Source organism: Dreissena polymorpha, chromosome 7, assembly GCF_020536995.1.
Source record: "Dreissena polymorpha isolate Duluth1 chromosome 7, UMN_Dpol_1.0, whole genome shotgun sequence".
Taxonomy (NCBI): Eukaryota; Metazoa; Mollusca; class Bivalvia; order Myida; family Dreissenidae; genus Dreissena; species Dreissena polymorpha.
The window spans coordinates 66,264,782-66,292,550 of NC_068361.1; the positions used below are offsets into that span (position 1 = coordinate 66,264,782).

Here is a 27,769-nt window from a genome sequence, read left to right on the forward strand (position 1 = left end):
AACATCTTTAATCCTTGAAACTGTCCACGAAAATAACTTCTAAAAAATTCTGTTTCTCTGATTTAATGGACATGATAAAATTTATTACATTTCGGGTTTTTATTACAAAACGGGTTGTTACTGTCGACCCGAAATGTAATAATGCATCGCAACCCACTTTGTAATAAATTATTACATTCATGATTTGTTGATGGAGACTTTAAGAACAAAGGTCGGGGGAACAGTCAATACCTACTCTAAAACTAATTTAAACATGAAAACAACTTCTAAAAAAGTATGTATCTCTGATTTAATGGACATGATAAAATTTATTACATTTCGGGGTTTTATTACAAAACGGGTTGTTACTGTCGACCCGAAATGTAATAATGCATCGCAACCCACTTTGTAATAAATTATTACATTCATGATTTGTTGATGGAGACTTTAAGAACAAAGGTCGGGGGAACAGTCAATACCTACTCTAAAACTAATTTAAACATGAAAACAACTTCTAAAAAAGTCTGTATCTCTGATTTAATGGACATGATAAAATTTATTACATTTCGGGTTTTTATTACAAAACGGGTTGTTACTGTCGACCCGAAATGTAATAATGCATCGCAGCCCACTTTGTAATAAATTATTATATTCATGATTTTTTGATGGAGTCTATAAGAACAAAGGTCGGGGGAACTGTCAATACATACTCTAAAACTAATTAAAACATGAAAATAACTTCTAAAAAAGTATATATCTCTGATTTATTAGACATGATAAAATTTATTACATTTCGGGTTTTTATTACAAAACGGGTTGTTACTGTCGACCCGAAATGTAATAATGCATCGAAACCCACTTTGTAATAAATTATTGCATTCATGATTTGTTGATGGAGTCTATAAGAACAAAGGTCGGGGAAACATTCAATACCTACTCTTAAACTAATTTAAACATGAAAATAACAATTTAAACATGAAAATAACTTCTAAAAAGTCTGTATCTCTGATTTAATGGACATGATAAAATTTATTACATTTCGGGTTTTTATTACAAAACGGGTTGTTTCTGTCGACCCGAAATGTAATAATGCATCGCAACCCACTTTGTAATAAATTATTACATTCATGATTTGTTGATTGAGACTTTAAGAACAAAGGTCGGGGGAACAGTCAATACCTACTCTAAAACTAATTTAAACATGAAAACAACTTCTAAAAAAGTCTGTATCTCTGATTTAATGGACATGATAACATTTATTACATTTCGGGTTTTTATTACAAAACGGGTTGTAACTGTCGACCCGAAATGTAATAATGCATCGCAACCCACTTTGTAATAAATTATTACATCCATGATTTGTTGATGGAGACTTTAAGAACAAAGGTCGGGGGAACAGTCAATACCTACTCTAAAACTAATTTAAACATGAAACAACTTCTAAAAAGTCTGTATCTCTGATTTAATGGACATGATAAAATGTATTACATTTCGGGGTTTTATTACACAACGGGTTGTTACTGTCGGCCCGAAATGTAATAATGCATCGCAACCCACTTTGTAATAATTTTTACAATTCTGGTTTTTATTGCAAAACGGGTTGTAACAATGCATTCGTTGTTTTGTAAAAAAAAGCAACCAACTCTTTCCGCGTATAGTTATCAAACGCTTTCTGAGTTTTCCGGTCATTAATCAAACGAAGGAAATTGTCGACAGCGTTAAATTATTAAAATGTGTATTTTAATTTTTATGATTCCGCCGAGCTGTCATGAACATGGTTTAAGCCTCGCTCTGGGATGATTAGCCTGTGCAGTCCGCATTAATTAAAGTTAATTAAAGTTAATTAAAGTTCAAGTGTGCCAACGTTTTCACTAAAAGTAACAGGATGCTATTCAAACAATTGTTAGGCACTGAAGGGTGTTCATTTATTTGTGTATAGTATATCGGGTCTGTATTTTTGTCTTGTGTCCACATGGAACTTTAAGAAAAATACTTTACATTTTATAACAGTATACAAGGGATTACTGTTAAATTTCCTGCACAACAGTGTAGTCTTAACAAAAGCGAAAAAATCGCTTCCAAAAGCATTAATTACAACAAATAAACGGTATACCAACAGCCAAGACATTTATCTTTCAGAAAATAATAAACTTGGCAATAAACTTCGATCATTCATTCAATTAACTCGAAACCTTTTTTTTCCAAAAAGCTCAAAAATCCTTACTTGGACAAAAGTGTGCACATCTGAAAACTGATAGTTCTAGATGTTATTTCCATATTCCTTTTGGAAGCGAATATTTTTGCTTTTGTTCAGACCCTGGTGTTGTGCAGGAAATTTGACAGTTGTATATATTTGTTGTATGTAGAGTATTTTTATTAAATATCCCTTTGGTATTTAGAAGTGTTTTAGTTGTTGTTGTGGTCTTGTGTTCTTGGAGGGGGCGGAATACCCGGAGGAAACCCCACCTGTCCGGTATGGTGACCACTAACCGAATTCACATGGAGTTAATTTGTAAAATACTTTTGTAAATACAGACTTTGTGTATGTGGTTGTTTTGTTACATTTTGCACAAAAACAAAATGTTAAGACGCACACATATACATGCGCACACAATTTCAAAGTTCACGTTTAAAATGCACCATTGTAATGCTACTTTAACATGCGACCAGGAAACGGGATATTGCCTTCCTTATTAAGTTAGCGTAACGTAACTTACCAAACGCCGGACGATTTCGTCGACGAATATGCTACATCCTATATCATCTGTCAACCAGTCAGCGTCTGACATATAAAGTTATGTATTCATTGTCTAACTCGTGCGCTTTTCAGGGAACGAATTCATAATTCATTCACACCAGAACGTTATAGCTACAGAACAACGGCTACTTTGTCTCTGCGGTTACGTAATTACGTTGATTGACGTTTATTAACGTCATACAAACACAGCAGAAAAAACAATTATGATCTCACTAACAAAGCTCCCGTGAAAAGTGGCGTGGCGACGGTTTATAGGTCTATATTCAATTTTAACGTAACCGTTTATGATTCGGTTTTCAAATAATTACAGTACATAATTAAACACATGGTGTCTATTTTGAAAATACTGAAGTTATTTTTAAGCTCTTTGATTTTGTCCGATTCGTTTTGATAATATTTGTTTCACACACTTGTTAAGTTTACAGAGATAAAATATTTTAATAAGTCAACACTTTCATTTATCATCCATGCTTACTTATTACTGAAATTTAAATGTTGACCTGCATCACGGTCCCCGTCGGGATTATATGAGCCGTGCCCTGTGAAAAAAGGGTTTAATGGATGTGCGTAAAGTGCCAATCCAGATTAGCCTGTGCAGTCCACACAGGCCTATCAGTGATGACACTTTCCGTCTACATTGGATTTTCGCTTGGAATCGATTTTCTTTAAATGAATAATATCATAAAAGCTGCAGTTCGATCCTGATTAGCCTGTGCGGACTGCATAGGCTAATCTGGTACGACACTTTACACACATGCATTAAACTCCTTTTTCACGTTTCACGATGGGATTATGTGTTATTCACCGATACAACTACTGCTTTTGAGAAAACAATGATACGCATTCGATTGTTTCAAGTCTTTATCATCAATTTTATCAATAACATCAAACAAAATAAATAGATTGTGTAGGAACACTTATCATACAAATTAAATCACCACCATTATTATAGACAACATTTTCGTCGATGTAAGTGAGCCTTCGAGTCAACGTCTTCTGGCAGTCTGGATCCGCAGACGATTTATTGCTTAAATCAGCTACGGAGGATTCCGGAGAAAGTCGATGTATTACGATTGCGCCTTCTGGATGTTGACACCGTTGTGGACACAAAACACGTGAATGGTAGCCTGATCATCTTGTTTAGAGTTGTGTCGCATCAATGGTGGTTCACATTACAAACATATAATACAACAATATGTTTAACTACAGGTAGTTTTAAAACGGCGATTTCCTTTTAAGTGACATGTAAACCACGTTTCCAGTTCTTAGTAGCCAATTTTCCATCGTTCTGGTTATCAATCCGCTGCACCTTATTTTAATTGCGCCCATTTTTGGAATGGTACAAAAGTATTACAGATTTGTAACATTGAAGCTAAATTTGGTTTAATCCGTTCATGTTAAAACCAGTCTCATTTTATCAAAGTGGGATTATCTTTAGTAGTCTTTTATTTTTGGCTATCATTCTAATTACATAGTATATTTCTGATCGTCACTTTGGGGTTTGAATGCCCTTTCTACCTTGTCAAATTATACCATTAAGCATATTGGGAGTGTCTAATCCTTTGGGGACGATGTACGCTTCAACGTTCTCACAAACGGTCCGCGCTCTTTAGAAAGGGGGTTAAATGCTTGTGTCTATAATGTCATACCAGATTAGCCTGTGCAGTCCGCACAGGCTAATTACGGACGACTATTCTGCTTTCACGGTATTTTTTGTTTAAAGGAAGTCTCTTCTAAGTGAAAATCAAATTAAGGCAGAAAGTGTCGTCCCTGATTCGTCTGTGCGGACTTCACAGGCTAATATGGGACGAAACTTAAAGCACCCGCAGTTAAGCCAAGTGTTCCTAGAACGTGGCTCATATATACATGAACTTTATCACACAAGATTTAAGCGCCCTATTTTCTATGGGTATACATCCATCAGCGACGTAACCGTCAACGCTTTCCTTAATGTCTCCTCCGAAACCGTCTCCCAGGCGTAAAACCGGACGGAACTGGTTCTCTCACATAACAAGAACCCGTTGTCGGAAAAACGACCCTTGACACCTGTTGCTTCCAACCAAACGAACGGGGCTGGTCGGTTTGTGGAAATGTCTATGATGAAAGTTCTGGCGTTTGTTGTATCTATCGATACTTTTGTGATCTGGAATATGCAGGCTAAACTAGTTTTATTGTCCTTTTGCGGCCAGATTGGCTTACCAAAGATATTTTAACTACCATGTTTATTGATAGTCATATGGCGCTTTTTGCGTATGGATTATAATTCTTGTGGCTGTCAAACGCAGTTTTGTAAATTTAATTGGCCTGAGATATTCTGTGCGTAAATGAATATTCATTATCTGACTTCAATATAGGTATCTGCCCTATGATAAAGTGTTCTTGTTTTTATATCATGTCATTAAGTTAAAATTAAAGTCTAAATAAGACACATCGAACTCTTTAAAAAGAATGACACAAGGGAGAATACTACGTTTTGTAAAATAAATTACACTGTACCGAGTTAACTCCCTTGCTAAATAGTACAACTTTTTGTCATAAATTCAACAAATAAAATGACAAATTAAATCAGGGAGCGAAATAACACTAATGGCGTAGACTCATGTTGAAAATGCAGTTCCGCTTATGAATAATATCATTTGAAAATGATACAATTATAAAGCGGTAAAAACCCAAAACTTTTTTTTAGTCATTTGGAATGTTTCTGTTATTTTGGTTAAATTGTGTTGCAGCATGTTGATCAGTTACCGGTGTATAAAGTATTAAATGTATTTCACAGATCGATAAGTGATTAAAGTTATAACCTTTTTATCTAAAGGACACTGGTTTGAATCTCAATAGGCACACCTTTTTATTTTCTTAAATTATTATCTTGTTATTATAATGGAGCTCTAAAGTACACTTTTGATGCTTATACATAAATGATCACACATAAACTACCAGATATTTGAATGAATGTATACGTTTTATAGCGTCACAAAATTTTATGACGTAACAGTATTTGACTCTCTATTCAATTAAAAACATTATACAATAATAAACATATACCAGGGTAAATATGAGTCATGTTCTGATAAAACTGGGCATAATGCGTGTGCGTAAAGTGTTGTCCCAGATTAGCATGTGCAGTCCGCACAGGCTAGTCAGGGACGACACTTTCCGCTTTTATGACATTTTTCGTTTAAATGAAGTCTCTTCTGAGCAAAAATCCAATTAAGCCGGAAAGTGTCATCCCTGATTAGCCTGTGAGGACTTCGCAGGCAAATCTGGGACGACACTTTACGCACATGCATCAAGCCCAGTTTTATCAGAATGCGACACATATTATAACTCTAATTTCCTATTATTACGTGTTTTGTCGTAGAAAGGCTCACATTAATCGCTGTCTGGGAAAACCGGGCTTAATGCATGTGCGCAAAGTGTCGTCCCTGATTTTCAGTCCGCACAGGCTGATCAGGGACGAACACTTCCGCCTACATTGGAATTTTGTTTGGAAGAGAATTTCTATAAACGAAAAATTCCGTAAAAGCGGATAGTGTCTTCCTTGATGAGCCTGTGCGGATTGCACAGTCTATTATGGGATGGCACTTTACGCACACGCATTAAGCACAGTTTCCCAGAACGCGGCTCATACATACCTTCAGATCCGGTTTCTCTAGGCCCTTTGCATCCCGAATGGTTGTTAATGGCAACCATGATGTGGGACCAGTATCTGGGTCGCCGAGGTGAAGAAACAGGAAGCAGCTTTCGGCAGATCCGCATTTGGCTTTCTCGACCAGCGAATCCACACTAGCTGTGAACACTTGCTGGGATGGCTTTAAAATCTGCGGATACGGTAGGGTAAGATATAGGGATAAAAAGGTACAGGGTGCTACTCAACAGAAGCAGGATGGAATATGGAATCATTTTAGTGACATTTTGTTCTAATTTAAGAAATGTATGGAATTTCTAAGTGTAACTTTTAAAATAAGGCTTTAAATCCATGAATAATAGAGTGTCATTGAATATTTGTCAGAATATATTAAGTATCAACAGATTTTTACTATTTCGTGTCGACCAACCAAAGAGGAACCAAAAAGGAGCAGGGCGTAGCTCCCTGCTATTTCAATTATGATCTTTCCCGATAATATATACTAATTGAAGAGGAAGAAAAAAGTTATTGTCTCTTCAGGCTTTAACTTGTGTAATCGTGATTCATTTAAGTACAAAATTCGGATAGACTAAAAACCGATGTCAGCCCGAAATTTAATGCATTGACCGTTCCAATGCGGCGACGCCGGCTAAAGTCATTTTTATGTCGTGTTGTATAGCGTAGTCATCGGAAGTGAACAGGGAACATTACTCGTGAATACGAAAGGGAAGTTTCCTCGTTTTGGAAAAGGTCCATTGTCCTGTATTTTACGGGTCCATCGTCACTTGCCGAACGCGAACCTTAATTGATTTCTTGATAAATCCCATGGTGTTTTATAACTTTATACTAGTATTTTTAAAATTATAAATGGACTTATACCCATAAATGCAATTACAATTATGGAAGCTTTATTTTTAAGCGTTTGCATGATGACATTTGCCCAAATTCTAAATATTAATACTATTTTTAAATAGTAAAACGTGCTTGAACCATTTGATATTAAGTGTTTAAAGAGGAACGGTGCTTTTATTTTCTCATCCATTTGCAATTGGAACTCTGGTAAATGTGCCTAATAATGACGATGACATCGTTTTATCGTGTTCATGTAGTGTGATTGTTGTTTTCTAACTGAAATAATATCTTCCCAATAATAAACTCGTGATATAACATCCAAGGGCCCATGGCAACGCGAGCACCTTCCCTCGTCCCAGTTTTTGAACCCACTCACCCGAAAAGGTATCTCCTCGGTGAAGCGTGGTTCGAGGCTGTCCCAGGCGTACACGCGCATATAGATGGTTCCCTGGAGCAGCGAGAGCAGGGGCACAGCGCCAGACCGGTACTCCGTCTTCAGAAGCTCCAGCGCCTCGTGCCACCAGGATCTGACACGGAGCAGAATTAGTACATGAGCCTTGTTCTGAGAAAACTGGTCTTAATGCATGTGCGTAACGTGTCATCCCATATTATCATGTGTAGTCCGCACAGGCTAATCAGTGACGACACTTTCGGTAAGGAGGGACTTCCTTGAAACTAAAATACCATAAAAGCGGAGAGAGTCGTCCTGATTAGCCTGTGCGGACTACACAGGATTATCTGGGACGACACTTTACGCACATGCATTAAGCCTAGTTTTCTCAGAACACGATTCATATAATAGGCCATTAGACCTTCAAAACGAATAGATTTAGTCCCTTAAACGGATCCGAGGCGGAAGAGAATTCAATGGAACTATCGACACAGATAAATACGAAATAAAACATTCTGAACTAAGATTTTGGATCTCAAACGGATCAGACGGGATTGAATTTTAGTGACATTTCGATCAAAAGTGAATACGGGTTGAAACTTTAACAACTAATATTATCTTTAAATCGCATTTGTTACTCGGGTGCTTATCTTCTGAGCCGCATTCTAAGAAAGCCAGGTTTAATGCTTGAGCGTCCCAGATTAGCCTGTGTAGTCCAATTGTCCATACAGGAAAAATCAGGGACGACACATTCCGCTTTTAGAGTATTTTTCGTTTTTCTGAAGGCTCTTCTTACCGAAAGTCCAGTTCGAGCGCAAAGTGTCGTACATAATTAGCATGTGCGGACCTCACAGGCTGATCTGGGACGACACTTGATACACATGCATTAGGTCCAGTTTTCTCCGAACACGGTGCATTTATGTGGCATATCGACAAAAATCAATCAGATATGAAGCTTTTAAAACTAATATTATCTTTTAAATCGTATTTATTAAATAATTGCTTATTTGTTTTTTCACTTGTTTGTCGCATATTCACCGCATGAAATGCGTGTTATTATAGTTAAACCACACATTAGTGTTAGTATATACAAATTATACTAATTGAGTTCACATCATATGTGTCCTCACATGGCTTATTATGAGTTTATCTCTCCGCCATCGAAATATAGCGTGTGTAAATATGTAACACGCAGTTTTCTTTCGAAACATTCCAATCACACTTTCATAACCGCGTAAAGTGGGTCTTATGTCTATTCGGTCAGCGTAGCTCAAGCCCAGCCTGTGCATTTGCGCAGTCAGGTCAGAGGCGATGCTGTCCGCTATACAATCACTCAAGGTTTTACGGTCTCATTATGTATCTCCTGACCAGACTGAGACATGCGCAGGCTGGGTGGGCTATAGCTATGATGGGCGCATATTGCATAATACACATTTTCGCTTGACGCTGGTCTTTTTAAATCTCAATGCGAGTTGTAAATAGTATATTTTAGCACAATGCATTTCGATTATAAAATTAAATTAAAAAAAGCAAATACAGCCAACTGGCAAATAATTGTAGCCTATTCTGGCGTCCAGGAACTATTTTCAGACGTGCTGACCGAGTACGGCAAACATTTGTGGTTAGGTAATTAAGCGGTTTTCCTCTTAACGTGACACTATAATATTTCGGTAGTGTTTTTTTTTCTCATCTTGAAAGCAAAACTGTGTTTATCGATAATCAATTATGTCTTCTTTTGAAAATTTAGTGACCGAGTACAGAACCAGAAATTCTGCGAGATGGATTTTAACGCGTCATTGTAACAGGATCACAATTTGTGTCTATGTGTCGTTTGAACATGCAGAGAGTAGTCCGAAATTCCGTACTCTGACAGTGTCACATCCTTTACGCTGTGCACAGACACAGTGATGCAGCCAAATTCAGGGGATTTCTCTCGAATCAGCCTATAAAATATTCGAATGTATTAATTCGTTCCTGTTGGCGTTATGTAGAGGTCATTTAAGGTGAAAAGCTGGGTAAAACAGCTATGCCGAAAAATCGCTTGAGTGTTTTATATTGATGTTAAGGTCAGAGACTGACTGGTTGACACCGTGTGAACTACTAGGGTAACAAGTAATGCATAAACAACAAAGTACGGGTCAACAGCGCTGTCTTTATGACTACCTAATTCGTGAGTAAAAAGTACTGCTCGCAGATTTATTTATTTTGTTATTTTCATTAATCACCATATTGTTTATTTTGAATTGTATATGGTGTCAAAAAAGTTTTGAAAAGGGAATTTCCATCATGAAATATATTCTTAGTGTGATAGGTATTCGATAGTCCCACAATATTGATTTAATATGATGGTGATTGCAAATTTAATTTTATATTAACTGGTTATCATTTTACCATTTTCATCATATTTTTAATGCTTTCGTTCTACACCGTCTTAAAAAGAGACAAGTTTTTGTTATTGTGTTTAAGTTATTTCTTTAATATACATATGCTAAACAGTGCACACGCATCTCGTTCTGTGCGTTAAGACACACTCTTTATAAATCTGAATGTGTTGTGTTCAGTTCAAACTTGTGATTTAAAAAGCTATAAGATAATTTTGAAAAATAAGTTTCGTTTAAGATTATGCAATAGCGAACAACTTCTGTGCCTCCAGCGCTTTGATTATAAATTTTATTCATCGCGACAACTCAGTCTTATGAAAAATAAACTTATGTAGCCGAGTTATCATACGCTTGCTGGAGAGAAAATCTAATTCCTTTCTCAAAATCTTTACCCATGAAATATTTGACAAGTACATTAAAGGGACAAAAATAAACATAAATAAATAAATTAATTAATTAAATAAATATATATGTATTATTGATATATAAACTATATTTAAAACATAGATAATCGTTTCTTTGTCTTTGTTAATGTGTGGGTCCATGCATGTTGCTTTTTTATCGAATAGTGAGTGACAAGCAGACCAGAACAGAACACGCAGTTTATTAACACTCACAAATTTGAACATTGTCTTTAATGCACACAATTATAAATACAGCAATGAAGCAATTTCACGTATCAATATATAATAATGGTAACCAAATCAATAACGCGCGTGCGTTCGTGCGTGCGTGCAGGCTTGCATGCGTGCGTGCGCGTGTGTGAACAAGATACAAGATACAAGAATCTTTATTTAACGTCGGATGTGAATAAAATAAACATAAGCTCATGAGCTATTTCCCGACAAAACAATTGTATATGTATATAGCAAGTGTATATTGAGCTGAAAGAAAGGAAGATTAAGCATATTATAAAAGCATTTATAGTACAAGGACATATTTAAAGCATATAAAACACAAAATTAAGTAAAAATGTTCATTAAAAGTATAATATTTTGTAAGTTACACACGAATACGACAAAGGGAAATATACCTAAAAACTATATTGGAGCTGTTTTTGCATAGTTCATAATTAAAACATATGTTACACACTTTTAAGTTGTACAAACAAAGCATTGCAGACCTATATTAAAATTTAAGCTATTAAAACAAGTATAGCACACAATTCATGTTTAAAAGCATATACAAACACATGCACAAAAACTCCATAGTACAACAAATAAATAGCACATATATACACATACACAAGAGAGTATAAAAAAGCATATTTAAGCACATGAAAAACAACTACATACCACGTATATGCATATATATACATACTTATTATTTTTATTTTTTTTTAAACACAAGAAACTCATATACACTATTACAAGGAGAATAAACAAGGGGTTAACTGACAGATAAATACAAATAAAGAATGTGTGTGTGTTTGTGAAGAAATACGATAATTTTAAAAACAGAAAAGATAAACTATTACTTTTCATTAACTATTGCTTATATGATATAATTTGAACAAAAATAAAAAACAAAGAAATCAATTATTGCACATAATATCAAATACTGATAATTGATACATAGACATATGCCAAGGGTAGTACAGTACAATATCAATTCCAAAAATAAATAAGTCATTTTGAAATTATAATTTCGAATAGTTAATGGTTCCTTTACATATTTATTTACATTAATATTTTCAAATTTACGTGTTGATGTCAATAAACTATTGAACTAACTAACAGATGGAGTAATGTAGTTACTGCGTTTAATGTATTTTTGTTGTAGGAAAAGGTAGTATGAACAATCACAAATGACGTGGAATTAATCCTCTACGCCCGGGCCTTTTATTTATCACTGACATCGTAGCTACTGTCCAGACTTCGATTCTGCAAGTTGGTGTGTAACTGCAATTGCCAGAGACCCATTTTCGCGTGACGCGGCTAATGTTTAGTCCAGTCTCAATGTTAACATGTGTGAAGTCTCTTTAATGCTTGTCTCGTCTGGAGAACCATTTTCTTCCATTCGTTTTTGAACAGCGTTCCGGAAACGAAGTAAAAGAAAAAGTTCAATGCAAAATTGAAATACAACAGTGAATGTGTGACCGCTCTTGTAAGCTCAAGAATGCAAGCCGTTTTGGGTGGTACATCAATATCAATATTTCTTCGGATAACTTGTAAAACGGCAAACGGGATGAATGTAAGTATCCAACAAGTGCAGATACAAAACAAAAGTCGCGTTGCGTGTTGGCCTCTTTTGTCCTTACCAGCCATATGCTTCTGAAATTGTCTTTGGGATTTTTGCCGTGTCTTCTTCTTACAATCTGATTTGGTTATTGATAAATCATGTTCATTTACAGAACAGTCTCTTGTTGGTTTCGTATGCGACGTGGAAATGTCCGTTATACGTTGGTTTTCGTATTTTTCTGAATTAATTGTACCTACCATTGCACTGTTCGTATTTTGCGCCTTGAGGTTTGCGTCGTTCAAATCAGTTGACGAAATACCTGCGATTGAAGTCATGGTAAAATCGCAATCCGGTACCTTGTTCTTAGTAGTACGAAAATTAGCCCTTTGTCGTCTTTGTGAAACTATTACCATCGCTATATTTATATTTCCAAGAATAGTAATAACAATAGGTATAACACAATACAACGTTATTGTAATGATATTCCAATCGGCGACATAAAACTTCATGTACCACGTTGACACAAAGGAACAGTTACTCGCTGCCATTAAAGCAACACCATGGTATTCAGCACTAACTTGTTCACCCTTGGCATAATCCTTATAGTCGAAACCGTAAAGAAGGTGGCAATTGAGTACCGCAATGACGGTCAGTGTCACGCCGCATGCTAAAATACAATTCTTGAAGGTTAGCTTGTTTCGCGAAAACACTGGAGCCCTTACCGCCAACGTTCTTTCCATAGTCAGAAGAACTATTACCCACGAAGAGAAGGCTCCAGCTGTGTACCCAACGAAGCCAGTTGTCCTACAGAGAAAGTCGCTATTATCGAGAAAGCTGTACCCGTTTAACGCCAATAGGACGTATTGAAGAGCCAACGTCCAAAGAAACGTTGTGTCGCTCACTGCAAGAAACACTAGCAATATATTCCTGGGGAATCGTCGTAGATTCAGTCGTTTCAGTATGATGACGTTCAGCAGATTGCCAATCGTCCCAACACAGATGCAAAATCCCGGAACAATGCGCCAAATCCAGGGTGCTATCTGGCATTCCAGAAAGTTGTCCGGTTCAAAAGTATCAACAGATTCCATCACAGACGTGTTCATAACTGCGTCTAGAACAAAATGAATTTATTCTGTTATGCTGAGTACAACGCATAATCCGCGCAAAAAGGTTGAAACTCTTAATTTTATTATAAAATAGTGATTTCCCAATAGGAGCAATTTATTTAAATTTCAGGTACTATGATGTTCCCTCTTGCATACCCAGAGAAATATTGATTAAAAATTGGGATTATTTTTTTATTACTTTTTTTTTAAAGCTGATAAGGTTTGGAATGTAATTGTAGTGCTTCATTTAAAATGTTCTTTTTCATGATTGTCTTTTTAAATTTACATCAAAGAAATGTGCACCTAATTAAAACAAAACAAAACAAACATATCTGCACTTTCATTTTTTAAACCACTTGTGTAAATGAATATATCCGAAAGGCAGACGAAAATATATTGGCATGGGGAGGTGAAATAAGAACTTATACGGACATTATTAAATATTCTTCATATAAGTGTAGAAAAACATATTAGAAAAACACAATTACCTTGCAACTTGACAACTTGTAATAATCCAACAAAACAATGTGTCCGTTATTGACGATGAATGTGTAAGAGTTTCGTAAACTTTCGCCTTTTATTTGGAAATGCACGGGAAGTTTGTATAGGTTGTTGCTGTTGTTGTTGTATATCATAACTTCCTTTCGCGGAAAAGCCTTTTGAAAGGCACTTGTATTTAATGTTTCCGAGTAATTAAGTTCACATAACCCGAAACCGGACCTCCTGTTTTTAGGGTTACATCCTGTTTTTAGGGTTACATGCAGTCAGTTTGATACTTAGCACTCATTGTTGAGTGCATGCTGCCTAGGATTTGTAAAATACATTGCAAATGGTTAGTTTTGGTATCAACTTGAAGGTATATTTGTAAGCAATAAGAAAATAAGCCATTTTGTGCTCTACTTTTTGTCTTGATGGTTCCCGGCTTTGAAAGTATGTCATACTATTTGAGCCCAAAATGGTTGTCTGCACAGCTGTCAAAACCGGTTTGCCTATTCTAAGGTAAATATTTTGAGTAAGCACACATAGAATTTAATGACATGCATTTTTTTCAAAAGATTATGCATTTATCTTTCCAATGATGTATGATGATATAGTGGGTATGCGCTTGATCATGGTAAAAATTGGTATCGAACTTCAACTGTTTTATATGTAATATAGAAGGAAATTAATTGCGCATGCATAACCTTAAAATTAAACATGTGTTAATCACATATTCAATCACAGTGCACTTAACCGTTAACGCTTAACGATTGGTTAAGCATTTTGATAGGCAAAGGAAGTAAAGTTTATCGGCGTGAGAGTTTTGTTAAAGGACGTTTTTGTGTGACGTCACACGAGGGGTTTTCCGTACTAAAAATAGATTGGCCGTCAACTTCTCGATCGCGGCCAATTACATTGTATCAGAGTAAAGGTCGTCGGAAGACTTAATATTAACAATTTCACAAAACAAAACTATAAATACCCGTATTATTTTTTAAGTAAGACTTTAATGAATGATATTTCAAAAATTATAAAACATATATTAATAATTTGAATATTATTATAAGTGGTGTGGATGCGATAGTGTTATTTTTCATCAGAGATTGAAATTTAGTGTAAGGGGTGTATTGAATCAGTTATAAAACAAAGCCCTTAAATAGCTCAATACATTTCAATCTTCAAATGGAGTTTGAATTTTCTTTTACATTGAATGAATTTTCGTTTCGTAAATTTACATTGAATGAAAATATTAATAAATTTAAGCATTCCAATTAAAAAAACACCTGCATATTTTGCAAACTGAACTGGGTTTGCATGTACATGTATATTGAAAACTCTTCTCTAGTGATAATGAGCGATACAAATCTAGCATTTTATGATACCATAAATCTACACATTTAATTTATTTTACGCAAGTATTTTATATCCCTATAATGACCAAACGCGATTGCTTGTTTTCATGATGATGTTTCGAACACTGCAGTAACGCACGATCTTTACACATTATAGCAGAGCAGGGATGTATAAAAGACAGCTATTATACATCCCTGAGCAGAGTTTACATTTGCAGGTACCCGTTAAATACGTTAATTGTGTAGCAGTAAATTTGTGAAATATTTTAAATGTATAGTTATTAAACACTTTATTGTTATGTTTAAACTGGCTAATATATATATACTTAATAGTTCCTAGCTGTTAATCCATTTTGGACAAATGTCTATTTTTTAAATATGTTCAAATATTTTATTAAAGCAACTGTTAAGTTTTTGACTTAATATGCGAAACGATGACATGGAGGTTTCATAAATTGTGTTTAATAACCAGACACATGTGGTTTATGCAGAGACCCCATACAGAGTCATACATGTATAGGTCCCTGGGTTTATTACACACTGTTTTCTTAGTAATTGTCTGGGCAGTATCCGATCATATCGAGATAATCGGTTTGTGATAAACAAAGGGGCAATTAAACACTGGATTAAAAATGCTGAAACAAAGAGTGTTAAAACTGGTGTGAACAATTTAATAAAATCAAGAAGATGTAGTTAATCTGTAACAAGGTAAGTTTTTATCGGCGGCACGAATTACCCAAATCTACCCAAATCTTCCCTAATCTACTCAAATTTACCCAAATCTACCCCAAATTTACCCAAATCTACATGTTTAATGCTTCATTCTTCTCTCGACAATATGTAATTTCCCAATAAAAATACTTAAAATCAAATATAGGTTACACACCACTTACTAATTAATCTTCCCAAATCTACACCAATTAAAACTAATCAAAGCTACTTGTGTTATAAATTTGGAGACAAATATATATTGCTTCCTGTGGTTGCTATAGAATTGTGTCGAAAAGACCAACTAATGTCTAAAAAGAAGGAAGATAGAGCTTAATCAAGGTACGTTAAGAACACAGAAAAGCCAATAACCGCGTACCGAAAGCGCAGTGCCATTATCATAAGCGAACTGTAATATGTAAGTACTGAAAAAAATCAGATGACCAGTAAAATTTCAATAAAAGAATAACATGAAACTTTTTTATGAATTAATTGTTCAAGGACTTTATCTTACAACTTTGATCTTAAACGCGCAATATAATGTAAATAAACGATGTCGGCCAATAAAACAACATGCCATAATGATGCCGGGAATCAATTGCCGGACAATTAAAAACATTAACAACGAACGAGCACAATTGTTGTTACAGACAGGGGTTAAGTTTCGATAATTGGTAACATTCGTATGGTAAAGTCGTACAAATTTAACTTTAGATCGGGCGGATAGGGGCGTTTAGCGTAGACCGAAATGGCACATTTATTAAAACAGAAAAGTGTGACGGATTGATGTACAGAGCGCAAACCAACATGCCCCCCCGCCCTCCCCCGGTTTCAGCGGTAGTGGACTAATAAACAAACTATGCAAACTGTGATTGAAATAAACTCAATCATAACGGTGGGCATTCAGCAATCATCTTCTTTTTTTGTTTTTCGGTATTGATTTGTCATAAGAGGTATACTTACATGAGCGCGCGTTGCTTTATAAGATCTCAGTGCTTGATAGTTTTAAGTATATGAATAAATACTATAATAAAATAAGTACCCAATACAATTTTCATATTTACATCGGTGGGATAACTTTATATTTCATGAAGGTCTCCGTTTTCGGCCAGACGATCTGAACATATGTCATTGACAACCTTACCAAGTATTACAATTATCTGAAGGGATAGAATCAGCCCGCGATATAGGCACGTTTTCGGTTTACTAAACACATTAACTGTTAACTACAAAATTAAACAGTTAAATGTGATTGCGGTGCACGAAATTTGTCATTTGAAGGTCTCATTTAACCGACAGCTTTAGTCACATTAATCGAAAAATCAAACTTATTCTACTCGATCCCCACTATTTGAAGAAAAGCATATTTAGCGGTAATAAGAAAATGTTATTTGAATAAGATGTAGAAAAAATATACGCGGAATGTTCCAGTGGCGTAACTTATGAAAAATCAAACACTCGCATGTTTGCGTTTGTAGCTATTGGAAAAATACATTTTAAATATGGTTTATGTTATGTGCATTTATTCCATATGAATACTTGAACAATTTCCGAAAAACACATGTTTCATTTAAACAAGACGATTTACAAATTTTCTTGCAATACAGGAGTCTTTTTATGATGAATTACTGTAACTCTTAAAGTATCAGCAGTTGCCGTGTATTGCTCGTTATATGTGTACATGGGTCAAGTCCATAATCGACTAATATATAAAGCCATCAATGAAGTAAAGTATTTAAATATTCACAAGACGTCCGACCTCTATTCAAGAAAGAAAAGTTTATACTTCATGCATGCCCAATCAACAAACATAAAGCAAAGTCGCGCAAAAAACCTTACTTTCGATCTCTTGGAGGAAAATAATTTCAATTTAGAATTTCAAACAAAAACTTTAAATCAGTAAAGTATGTGTTCCCCTTTCTGTTTAAATTTTCAATGAGACGATAGGTTTCGAAATAATTTGTGTTCTATTGCGTATATTGTTATTGCAATTGTTTAACAATTAAAATAACAAAATATGTTTACTTTAAAAGTTATACATTATCTACATACAAACACAGTCGTGTGCTCTTTATCTTTTTTTTCACTTGTGTTATTAATTCCGCATTATTTAATTAAACTAATGGTGTTGTTTTCAAATAGGTTTGTTTTTTGTCATTTTCTTACATTGGTCCCACTAACGTTGTAAACAAATATGAAGAACGTCTCATGCCTTTAGCTAACCGGGTTAAAAGTAGTATTTGGAAGAGATGTGATGGAAAATACATTTATCTCATGTCGATATTGTGCCTAATATAAGACACAAACCCTTATTTAAATATGAATTCTTGGTATTGAGATTTCCTTTGTTGCATGATATTTTACTACGGCCTACATTTTGGAGACATCCTGCTGATATAATTACATTCCACGAACAGCGCTAGTAAATTAAAACTTAGGTCATACATTCGATATGTTTTCGCATATTTAAGACTTATGAAGTTCAAGGTAGTTTATTTTAAAAGAATTGTTTCTTGGTAGTGTGGACTACGTGATTTTACGATTGACCACGTGACAAACTGTTGATACATCCTGCTCACGTAATCACATTCCACGAACAGCTCTCAAACTTTTCAGTGTTTACGATAATAAAAAATAATGATGTAATAAGTAAAACCGGTTGTAACAAGACAAAGACTTAGCATTGTCATGTATACATATTTTGAGAAATTTGATCATACCAGTTTTACAAGTGAATAGTACTGTCGTATATGGTGCGTTTTTCTACAATATTATTTACAAGTTACTATGCAATTTTACGAATTGGGGTTGTGGAAGGTATGATGGGTTGCTTGAATAAGTTTAAATGGAAGATTGAAATAAATAGCCCGGAGCGCCAAGTTTCATGACAATATCTAATGCACGTTTGTAAGCTGATGGCATTTACTCAGTTTTGCTTTTGTATTATTTACTGTAAATTTTACCTCAACCATCGGTAAAAATCAAAGACGAATAATTTCACGATGTATACCAAGTTTCAACTTGAATAAGTATTTATGTATAAGTGGATAGTGGACGAACTGACAAACATACATAACAGATGGATGGCACATTTTTAGTCGTCCACGATAAACAGTTTGAGTTGATTGTTAAAACTATTGAATACGGCAACAAACAAATAAACTTAAAAATGTAAAACACGTTTGATCTAAAGGACAATAACTTATACAACATCGATTACATGTATGACCACAATTTATTGGGTAGCCCGAACATAAATCAATTAGCGAAGTGGTGTGTAACCTATATTGGATGTTTATTGGGGGAATTACACAGGTGGATAGCGTGTGGCTATGATATTAATGAGTGAAAACATTATTTTGAATGATAAATAATCATATTATAACGAACAACTAACTTTTCTGAAAAAAAAAATTAAATATACACATGTATATGTAACAAGATATCATAGAAACACGCTTACCACCTGCATGTGGAAAATAACATATCGTGCCGAGTAAAGATAGAGAATTAAAAAAACAATAGTGCCCATCTCACAAACGTTATATAAAATAATTATTTGTATAAATTTTGTGTAGTTTTGGGTCAATGACGGGAAGATAATTTAAGATGTTGGTAGATTTGGGTAGTTGAATACATGTAGGCAGACAGTTCGAGTTTATTGTGGAAAATGTTAAGTATGGCAACAAACAAGTGAACTTTAAAATGTGAAACAAATCTTCAGGACGGTAACATATAATACAACGACAACATTTATGACCAAAATATATTGGGTATCGGATATTGGGTCCTAGTGGCCAGAACAGAAATCAATTTGTAAGTGGTGTGTAACCTATATTTATTAAAAGTAATTTTATTTGGAAATAAAATTGTCACGCGTAAAGATGAAGCATTAAACAAAACAATAAAGCCCATCACACAAACATGACGTAAAATAATTATTTTTACAAAGATTTATGTAGATTTGGGTACATTTGGGTCAATTTGGGAAGATTTGGGTAGATTTGGGTAATTCGTGGTCGCCCAGTTTTTATAGACAAATAGGTTCAAATCAGTTTCTACATGTTGATTACATAAATTCAATCAATTTGTTGTTTGTTTTCGTCCTTATTTGTGTTCGTTCATTGGATTCAATTTAATCTGAAAGAATTTCAATTTCTGAGTATTTTTTGTTCTTCAAAAGGGTCGCGAATATGATTGTTACCAAATCACGTTGCGGTTCATCACATGCAAACAATAGCAGAATGGCCGCAGTTTTGACGGCCAAAACCTCCTATAGACGAGTAAACGCGTGACGTCACGCGCACCTGCAAAGTTTAGACTCCGCCCACTGGTTGGCAAAAAGAGGTTGAATTCATAAGCGCATATAGAGAAGGTTGACATAATCATCGTTTTTATTAATAATCATGCACTAAAACACATCTTATTTTATCTTTTAATAAAACATTAGCATGCAATGAAATGCATTTTTGGAACGATTATATTGTTAATATTAGTTTTTACTAGCAACGAACTCGGGAGTGTAACACAATATACAAGCTCGGTACGGGGTTACCACACAAATTTCTCTACATGGCTCATCTTCGCGACCATTTTTTGTATAAATTCTCATAAATTGACATTCTTTAAGAAAAAAATTAACTTAATGAACGAACACAAATAATGATGAAAACGAACAACAAATTGATCTATGTTATGTACGAAACATAAAGTAACTGATTTGAACCTTTATATGTCTATTAAAACCTACCTTGTTACACATTAAATAAGTTCTCTTATTAAATGTAATTATTTTTATTTAATTGTTCACACCAATTTGGACACTCTTTGTTTCAGCATTTTAACCCGATGTTTAATTGCACATTTGTTCATCACAAACCGATTATCTCTTTATGATCGGATACTGTCCAGACAATTACAAAGAAAATATGGTGTCATAAACCCAGGGACCTATACTTGCCTAATGTCCCTGCATAAACCACATGTGGCAGACCAGTGTCTGGTCATTTAACAAAATTTATGATACCTCCAATACATGTCATATCTTGGCATATTGAGCAGTCATTTCAGCCAAATTTTAAAGTTTAAATATACTTATAACAGTTGCTTTAATAACATATTTTAACATATTTGTTCGAAATGGATTAATAGAAACTAGTATATATATTTATTATTAGCAAATTTAATCATAATAATAAAGTGTTTAATAACTATAAATTTTAAATATTGTACACTTTTAACTGCTACACAACGTATATTTAGCGGGTACCGCCAAATGCAAACCCCGCGATAACGTATAGATTGTACGTTACTGAAGTATACGAAACACCATCATGAACACAAGCAATCACAATAGGGTAAAACATACTTGCGAGAAATAAATTTAATGGCTTCACAAAAGGAAGCGACTTTTATTTGATAACAACAAACTATGAATAACACGGCGATCAAGTTTACATGACAGTCAACAGATTTTCCAATTTTACCCCCAAGTGGTCGCTTAATCCAGGATATGTCATCAAGATAGACGGAAATCAGCGGTCGCTGGTCATGTAAGACAAAAGGCGCTTAATATACTGTGAATGAACAAAAACTGTCACGTAACCACAAAAGTCAACGTCAGTAGTCATTTTATGACAACAAACAGCCGCGCAAAGTACGTTTTTTCCCAATATCTTTGCTGATCATCCTCTGACTTTCATACGACCTAATGCAGGCAATATGGCATGCATGTAGCTTTCGATCGGTATATCACGCGTTTTGTGTGTTGCTCTGGTTCTCGAGAACACTTCGGCGCAAATTTCCATTTAAGAAGCAAACGTCAGTAGTAAAATTACAAAGAGTCAGTGTTCTCGAAAATTAACGATCACAGAACTGTCTATGCTTTACCGGACGAAAATATATTACATATGTCTATGCATAAACAAACAAAAATATCTACCAGATATTAAATAAACCTTTAAAGAGTGAAAACAAATATGACAAACGTCAGTAGTACGTTTAGGAATGGCAAACGTCAGTAGCAAAACTATGCAAACGGAAGTAGCCGAAAAAATGCAAGCGTTTAATTTAATGAAACAATGTTAATACTTCTAAATCTAAAACTATTTGCATCGTCCTCCCATGTCAACATTAGTAGATGCCACGCAAACAATCTGCCTTCCATGTAATTTTTAGTAGATTTTACGCGAACAATTGAAGGCCACAATTTACTGTTCATGAAATATTAATGCTAGACATTGTTTAATCTATAAAAAAACATTTTAGTTGGCAATTTTGTTATGCTCTCTTCCAAAAACACTTTAAATAATTTAACATTCAGACTGGAGGAGGATGAATGGTAGATTGTTCTCAAGTGGTTCAATACAGAGTCATGAATGCATGCTTCAACCACTAGTTAATAACTGGAAGTGTTCTCCTCAACAAGGAAGATTTTATTCATAATGAGAAATGTTTAATTGAAACTTAGTGATTTTTGAAAGACACACTCAACTTAACAATACCATCTTTGTGATTATATACTTGGAAAAGTATTTTGAGTATGAAAACCCACCAAGGGTTAAAGAGGTTTGTTTTTAGAACATTCAGTTCGTACACTTATTATACAATTTTAAGCAAGCTCCACAAGATACTTTGCAAATTATTTATAATTGACTGACATGTATATATTAAATCATATAGAATACATACATGTGCTATGTTATCTCCTAGATCATCTATGGCAGTATAGTTCTTGCATATTTCTGCATAATTTTTTTTTCATTTGTTTTCAATTGTTTTTATACCTCAATATAAACAATAATTTCCTTTTGCCTTATTAAAATGGCATGAGCAAACATTTTTGGTTCAAAAGTAAAAAGTGGATTTTAACAAGTTTACAATTCCACTGCAATTTACAAAATCATTTTTAACTTTGCTTTAATTAATTATCATTCTTCCACCACCTTTACCCATTTTATGTAGACAGAGTTTGAAATTAAAGGTTATTTTGCGACAAATCATGTGGTTATACTGCAATACATTATGGAGTTATTCTGCTATCAAAACCTGTAAATGTTGTAGGTTTTTTCCCTTTTTTGCGTGTGGCCTGGGTCAACCATCTCACAGTTTTGATGCAAGCATTTCACAAATCTAACATATCCACAATATTTTACAAAACCAGCCTTTGTAAGTTGTTTGACATTTAACAGACATTTTACATTCAAAAGTACAATTCATCCGTCTGTCTTTCACAAACTTTTTAGAGCTATATCTCAGACACTATTTAAGTTTTTTTTAACATGAAACTTCATAGGTGTCTATATATATCAATGAGGAGAAGGGGGTATCAATTCAACGAATTTGCTTGTTGTTAAGGAATTACAAGTATGAAACTTGTGGAACCAGTGTTGTAACGTTAGTTCGGCTAAAAAACCACACCAGTGCATTGGACCGTCTGTAAATTGTATAGTTAAACTTGAGATTCTTTGTTTAAAAAGTCAGCATGGGGATCCAGATTTGTTTGAATGAGGAGTCACTTTAAAGATATCGCAGTAAGATTTAAGCATGCACTTTTACAACGGAAATACCTTGAATCAGAAAGATCATGTGACGAAAGTGAAAACACTTGAGTAATGTAGTACTGGCAGAGAGCGAGGCAAAGGCAGCAATTTGGAGTAGATTTTTGTATTCTTATCCGTTTATATGTGTAAATATTCTTTAAAGCTGGAATAATTTCTTTTCAAATAGATTAAATTGCATTTTCATGAAATGCATTTTAATGTCAAATATTTTTAATATGTATGATTTATAGGGAATCCTATGCGCATGTGACATGGCACTCTGGATCAGCAGACGATTTATTTCATAAATCAATCTCTGGGTTAATAGTCGCCATCTTTCGAACTACTTTCAAAAGTACAACAACAACAATAACAGTAGAAGACAATTTTTTATTGCGAAAAGTTGAAAAATTAAGTACACGTGTTACGGTTGTTGAGTGGAATAGTGTTATTTTCAACTGTGTACGAAGCATGTGAACTGGTAGTGGAATAACCGAATTGTTGGTGGAAATGGAATTTAGAAATATCTAATAATTCATCATTTTTCATGTCACTATCGTGTAGAATTATCATCAGAATCATTTCTGTGGAACATTGCAATATTCAAAATACAAGTGTTTCATAGCTATGGTGCTTTTGACATAGTTCACTAACCATCAAGACTGAAATGATTCATGCACACAGGTAAAGTAAATAATTGAATTTGTGCAGAATGTTTATTTTTTACAAATTATTATTAAATTTAACCAATTTATTTTAGATAGATTGCACTGAAACTCAAAGTCTAAAGCTTAGTAAGACACTTAAGCCAGTTTTCTGAGAAGAAACAATACTTGTTCAGAGTATAGCAGGCTAATGCGGCTTCTTGTTTATTTATTTGGCCTCGGCCTTTAACCTGGGTCGCTTTGATTTCAGGTGTTTAGCCCCCATATCAACAAGGCTTTCTCGACCCTATATGTACTTATTCATATTGTTTAAAGATTTTGAGAACCCTCGCTCAGTGCCAGTGGGGATAAAACAGGGACCTTCTTATAGCTAGATGAATGCATTAAATATGCCAGCAACACTTTATAATCAATAACTTTATAATTGATGATTCTGTTCTTTTAACTACATTACTAATTTACCAAAACAATATGAAACACATTTTTATGCTCCCAAAGGAGGGCATATAGTGATCGCACTGTCCCTCTGTCTATCCGTCACACTTTGCATTTAGGTTTCGAAAAAATGCTCATAACTTCTATGTCGCTTCAGATGTAACATTCATATTTGGTATGCATGTGTATATGGACAAGGCCTTCCCATACACACACAAATTTTGACCCCTTTGACCTTGAACTTAGGGTCGGCGTTTAGGTTTGGAAAAATGCTCATAACTTCTATCAAAGCGTTTATTGGGGGCGTATGTCATCCTACGGAGACAGCTCTTGTTTCTGCTACTGTCCTCTGCACAAACCATGATATATCTGCATATATGCATCCAACCAAATCAGTAAAACTATTTGTCACTTAATTACAGTAAACTTATTGCATGTTAACTTTTCAATAATATATATATATATATATATATATATATATATATATATATATATATATATATATATATATATATATATATATAATTATATATAACAGATCTTGAAAAAAACACACATCAAACTTCAAATTGTTTTAGTAAATTATAGGCTTTAATTGGAATTGTGACATTGACAACACTCATGCATGCGACTATACAATTATACAACTCTGGAACACATTATTTATGAGAAATTCCAATACATCAACATAACGTATCAGATTTAAGGCAGATAATCTAGTGCTTTTTTGCTGCCATTTTTACTATTACACATTTTTTCATTTTATGTTATGATGCATTGATCTTGTTTCTAAATTAACCAAGCAATCATGTTAAACTTTTGAAGAAAGATGTTGTCTGATAAATATTGATAATTTGAAAATATAATCACTACAACGTGAACAAAATTCAGTTGAATACTGTGACCAACGAAGATTTGCCAAAGAGCAATTCAGATCATGATTTAAATTAAATACAAGTTATATGAAAGTCTGCCTATTGGATCCCAGTTATGACTTATTTGTCAAATCTGCACATTAATTTGCCCTTGGCCATGTAGAATTGGGGACTAAATACCATCAAGTCATGTAAAAAGGAGCAGGGCATAGCACGCTGCTATTGATCTCTTGAGCTTTCACATGAATTTTATGGGTAATTTTCATACAACAAATGATATTATATAGTGTAATGATAAAGCATTGTGAGCACAAATTATATCTCTTACTAGTGGTGCAAAAATCAATTAAGTGTCACATTTCAAAAGAAAATTTATATAAAACGGTATTTTTAATTGTTAAAACGTTATAAAAGGTTATTTCTATTCACTAAAGCATTTAATTACAAGAACAAGTGCATTTTATGTCCATTACAATACATGTAACAGTATTGGCATTGTATTTATCTGCATTTGATGTGCATTTAATACACTTAAAAATGCAGACCAGACACACTTCTAACAGAAACAAATGTATTTTTTTCTGCATTTTTCCAGCATTAATACTCTTCAAGTGTATTTTTTATCATCCCAAATACACTTTACCAGGAAAAAGGTATGTTAAAATACATTTTTAGTTTGTTTTAAGTATATTTTCAAATGCATTAAGACACTCTTTTGCAAAAAAATGTTGAACAAAAACTTAAAAATATTTAATATACTAAAGTGAAGTAATAATTAAAGCTTTGTATGAGCATCAAAAACAGTGTCAAATTCATACCAGTGCCTATTTAATAGCAGTAGGCCTTATATGGTCTACTTGTGGTAGAAATAATTCATTTTGTATAATACAACATACATAAATTAAAAAATATAGCTGCCCATATGGTATGATACAATGTTCAATTAACTACACTATGCAATGTTGAAATATGACATCAAGCTTGCAATAATCTTTTCAATAATGTAAAATATGCTGTTTTAATTTATAAGTGAAATAGACACTTGCATATAAAAACTGATTTTACATCAAAACTAAATGTTTAATTTGGTTTTTAGCTCCACTGGCCATAGGTCCTGTGTCCATCGTGCGTCTGTGCATTAACTATTCCTTTAAACATCTCCTAAACTACTGATCCAATTCTGATGAAATTTCTTAGGAATGTTCCTGGGGTGATCCTCTTTCAAATTTGTTCAACTTATGCCCCTAGGGTCAAATTTGACCCTGCCCCGGGGGTCACAAAATTGAACATATGCTTATATAATGCCTATTTTGTGAAAACTTAAAAAAAAATCTTGTCCATAACCATTAGGCATAGGGCTACACAATTTGGTATGTAGTGACATTGTATAGTCCTCTACTTAGTTTGTTCAAATTATGCCCCAGGGGCTAAATTTGACCCTGCCCCGGGGGCCACAAAATCAATTATATGCTTACATAGTGCCTATTTTGTGAAAATTTTAAAACTCTTCTTGTCCTTAACCATAAGGCATAGGGCTACCAAATTTGGTATGTAGTGACATGTAATAGTTCTCTACCAAGTTTGTTCAAATTATGCCCCTTGGGTCAAATTTGACCCTGCCCGGGGTCACAAAACTGAACATATGCTTATATGAGGCCTATTTTGTGAAAACTTTAAAAATCTTGTTGTCCATAACCATTGGGCCTAGGGCTACCAAATTTGGTATGTAGTGACATCTAATAAACCTCTTCCAAATTTGTTCAAATAATGCCTCTGGGGTCAACTTTGACCCTGCCCCAGGAGGTCACAAAACTGAATAAACGCTTATAAAGCGCCTATTTTGTGAAATCTTTAAAAATCTTCTAGTCGAAAACCATTCGGACTATGGCTACCAAATTTGGTATGCAATAACATCGTATAGTCCTCTACCAAGTTTGTTCAAATTATGCCCTTTGGGTCAAATTTGATCCTGACCCGCGGGTCACAAAATTGAACATTATATACGCTTATATCTTGCTTATTTTGTGAAAACTTTAAAAATATTCTTGTCCTTAACTCTAGGACCTAGGGCTACCACATTTTGTATGAAGTGAGGTATAGTAGTCCTCTACAAAGTTTGCTCAAATTATGCCCCTGGGGTTAAATTTGACCCAGCCCAGAAGGTCACAAAAGTGTACATGTGCTTAAATAGGGCCTATATTTAAGTATTTGCACATGCAGAGAAATTTGTTTCAGCCTTTTTTTCAGCAGTGGAGCGATACAGGGCCATCATGGCCCTCTTGTTTAAATACTCAAAAAATGAAACCGTGTTCATGCTTGCATGAACACAGTTTATAAATGCTGTCAGAATAATAAAATATGCAATTACTATAAATACAAATGCAAGGGAAAAGTGCTTTTTGTACTAAATAATTCTAATGAATATTACAATAATACA

The 27,769-nt window shown here is 34.2% G+C and overlaps 3 protein-coding genes across 3 annotated transcripts in view; 1 reads left to right on the forward strand and 2 right to left on the reverse strand.

Moving 5' to 3' along the window:
* Positions 1-27,769, forward strand: part of LOC127837282 (sulfate transporter-like) — a 385,236-nt gene that overhangs the window by 218,490 nt on the left and 138,977 nt on the right. The window lies entirely within an intron of this gene.
* The window catches only part of LOC127837281 (beta-mannosidase-like), a 61,922-nt gene continuing 37,733 nt past the window's right edge, over positions 3,581-27,769 (reverse strand). Inside the window, exons 13-15 of the mRNA XM_052364200.1 lie at positions 7,594-7,744; positions 6,373-6,558; positions 3,581-4,880 (exon numbers count right to left, since the gene is read on the reverse strand). Of these exons, the coding sequence (XP_052220160.1) occupies positions 4,641-4,880; positions 6,373-6,558; positions 7,594-7,744 (577 nt within the window). The 3' untranslated portion in view covers positions 3,581-4,640. The remainder of the gene's footprint in view (positions 4,881-6,372; positions 6,559-7,593; positions 7,745-27,769) is intronic.
* LOC127837285 (uncharacterized) lies at positions 10,764-14,745 on the reverse strand. Its single transcript, XM_052364203.1, has 2 exons — positions 13,765-14,745; positions 10,764-13,281 (listed from the first exon to the last, which is right to left on the reverse strand). Exon 2 carries the CDS (start codon positions 13,271-13,273, stop codon positions 11,951-11,953), a length of 1,323 nt encoding a protein of 440 aa, XP_052220163.1. The 5' UTR covers positions 13,274-13,281; positions 13,765-14,745; the 3' UTR covers positions 10,764-11,950.

What these genes read in the sequence shown, in the direction of transcription:
- LOC127837285 (XM_052364203.1), bottom strand. Translation starts at nt 13,273, where the DNA reads ATGAACACGTCTGTGATGGAATCTGTTGATACTTTTGAACCGGACAAC.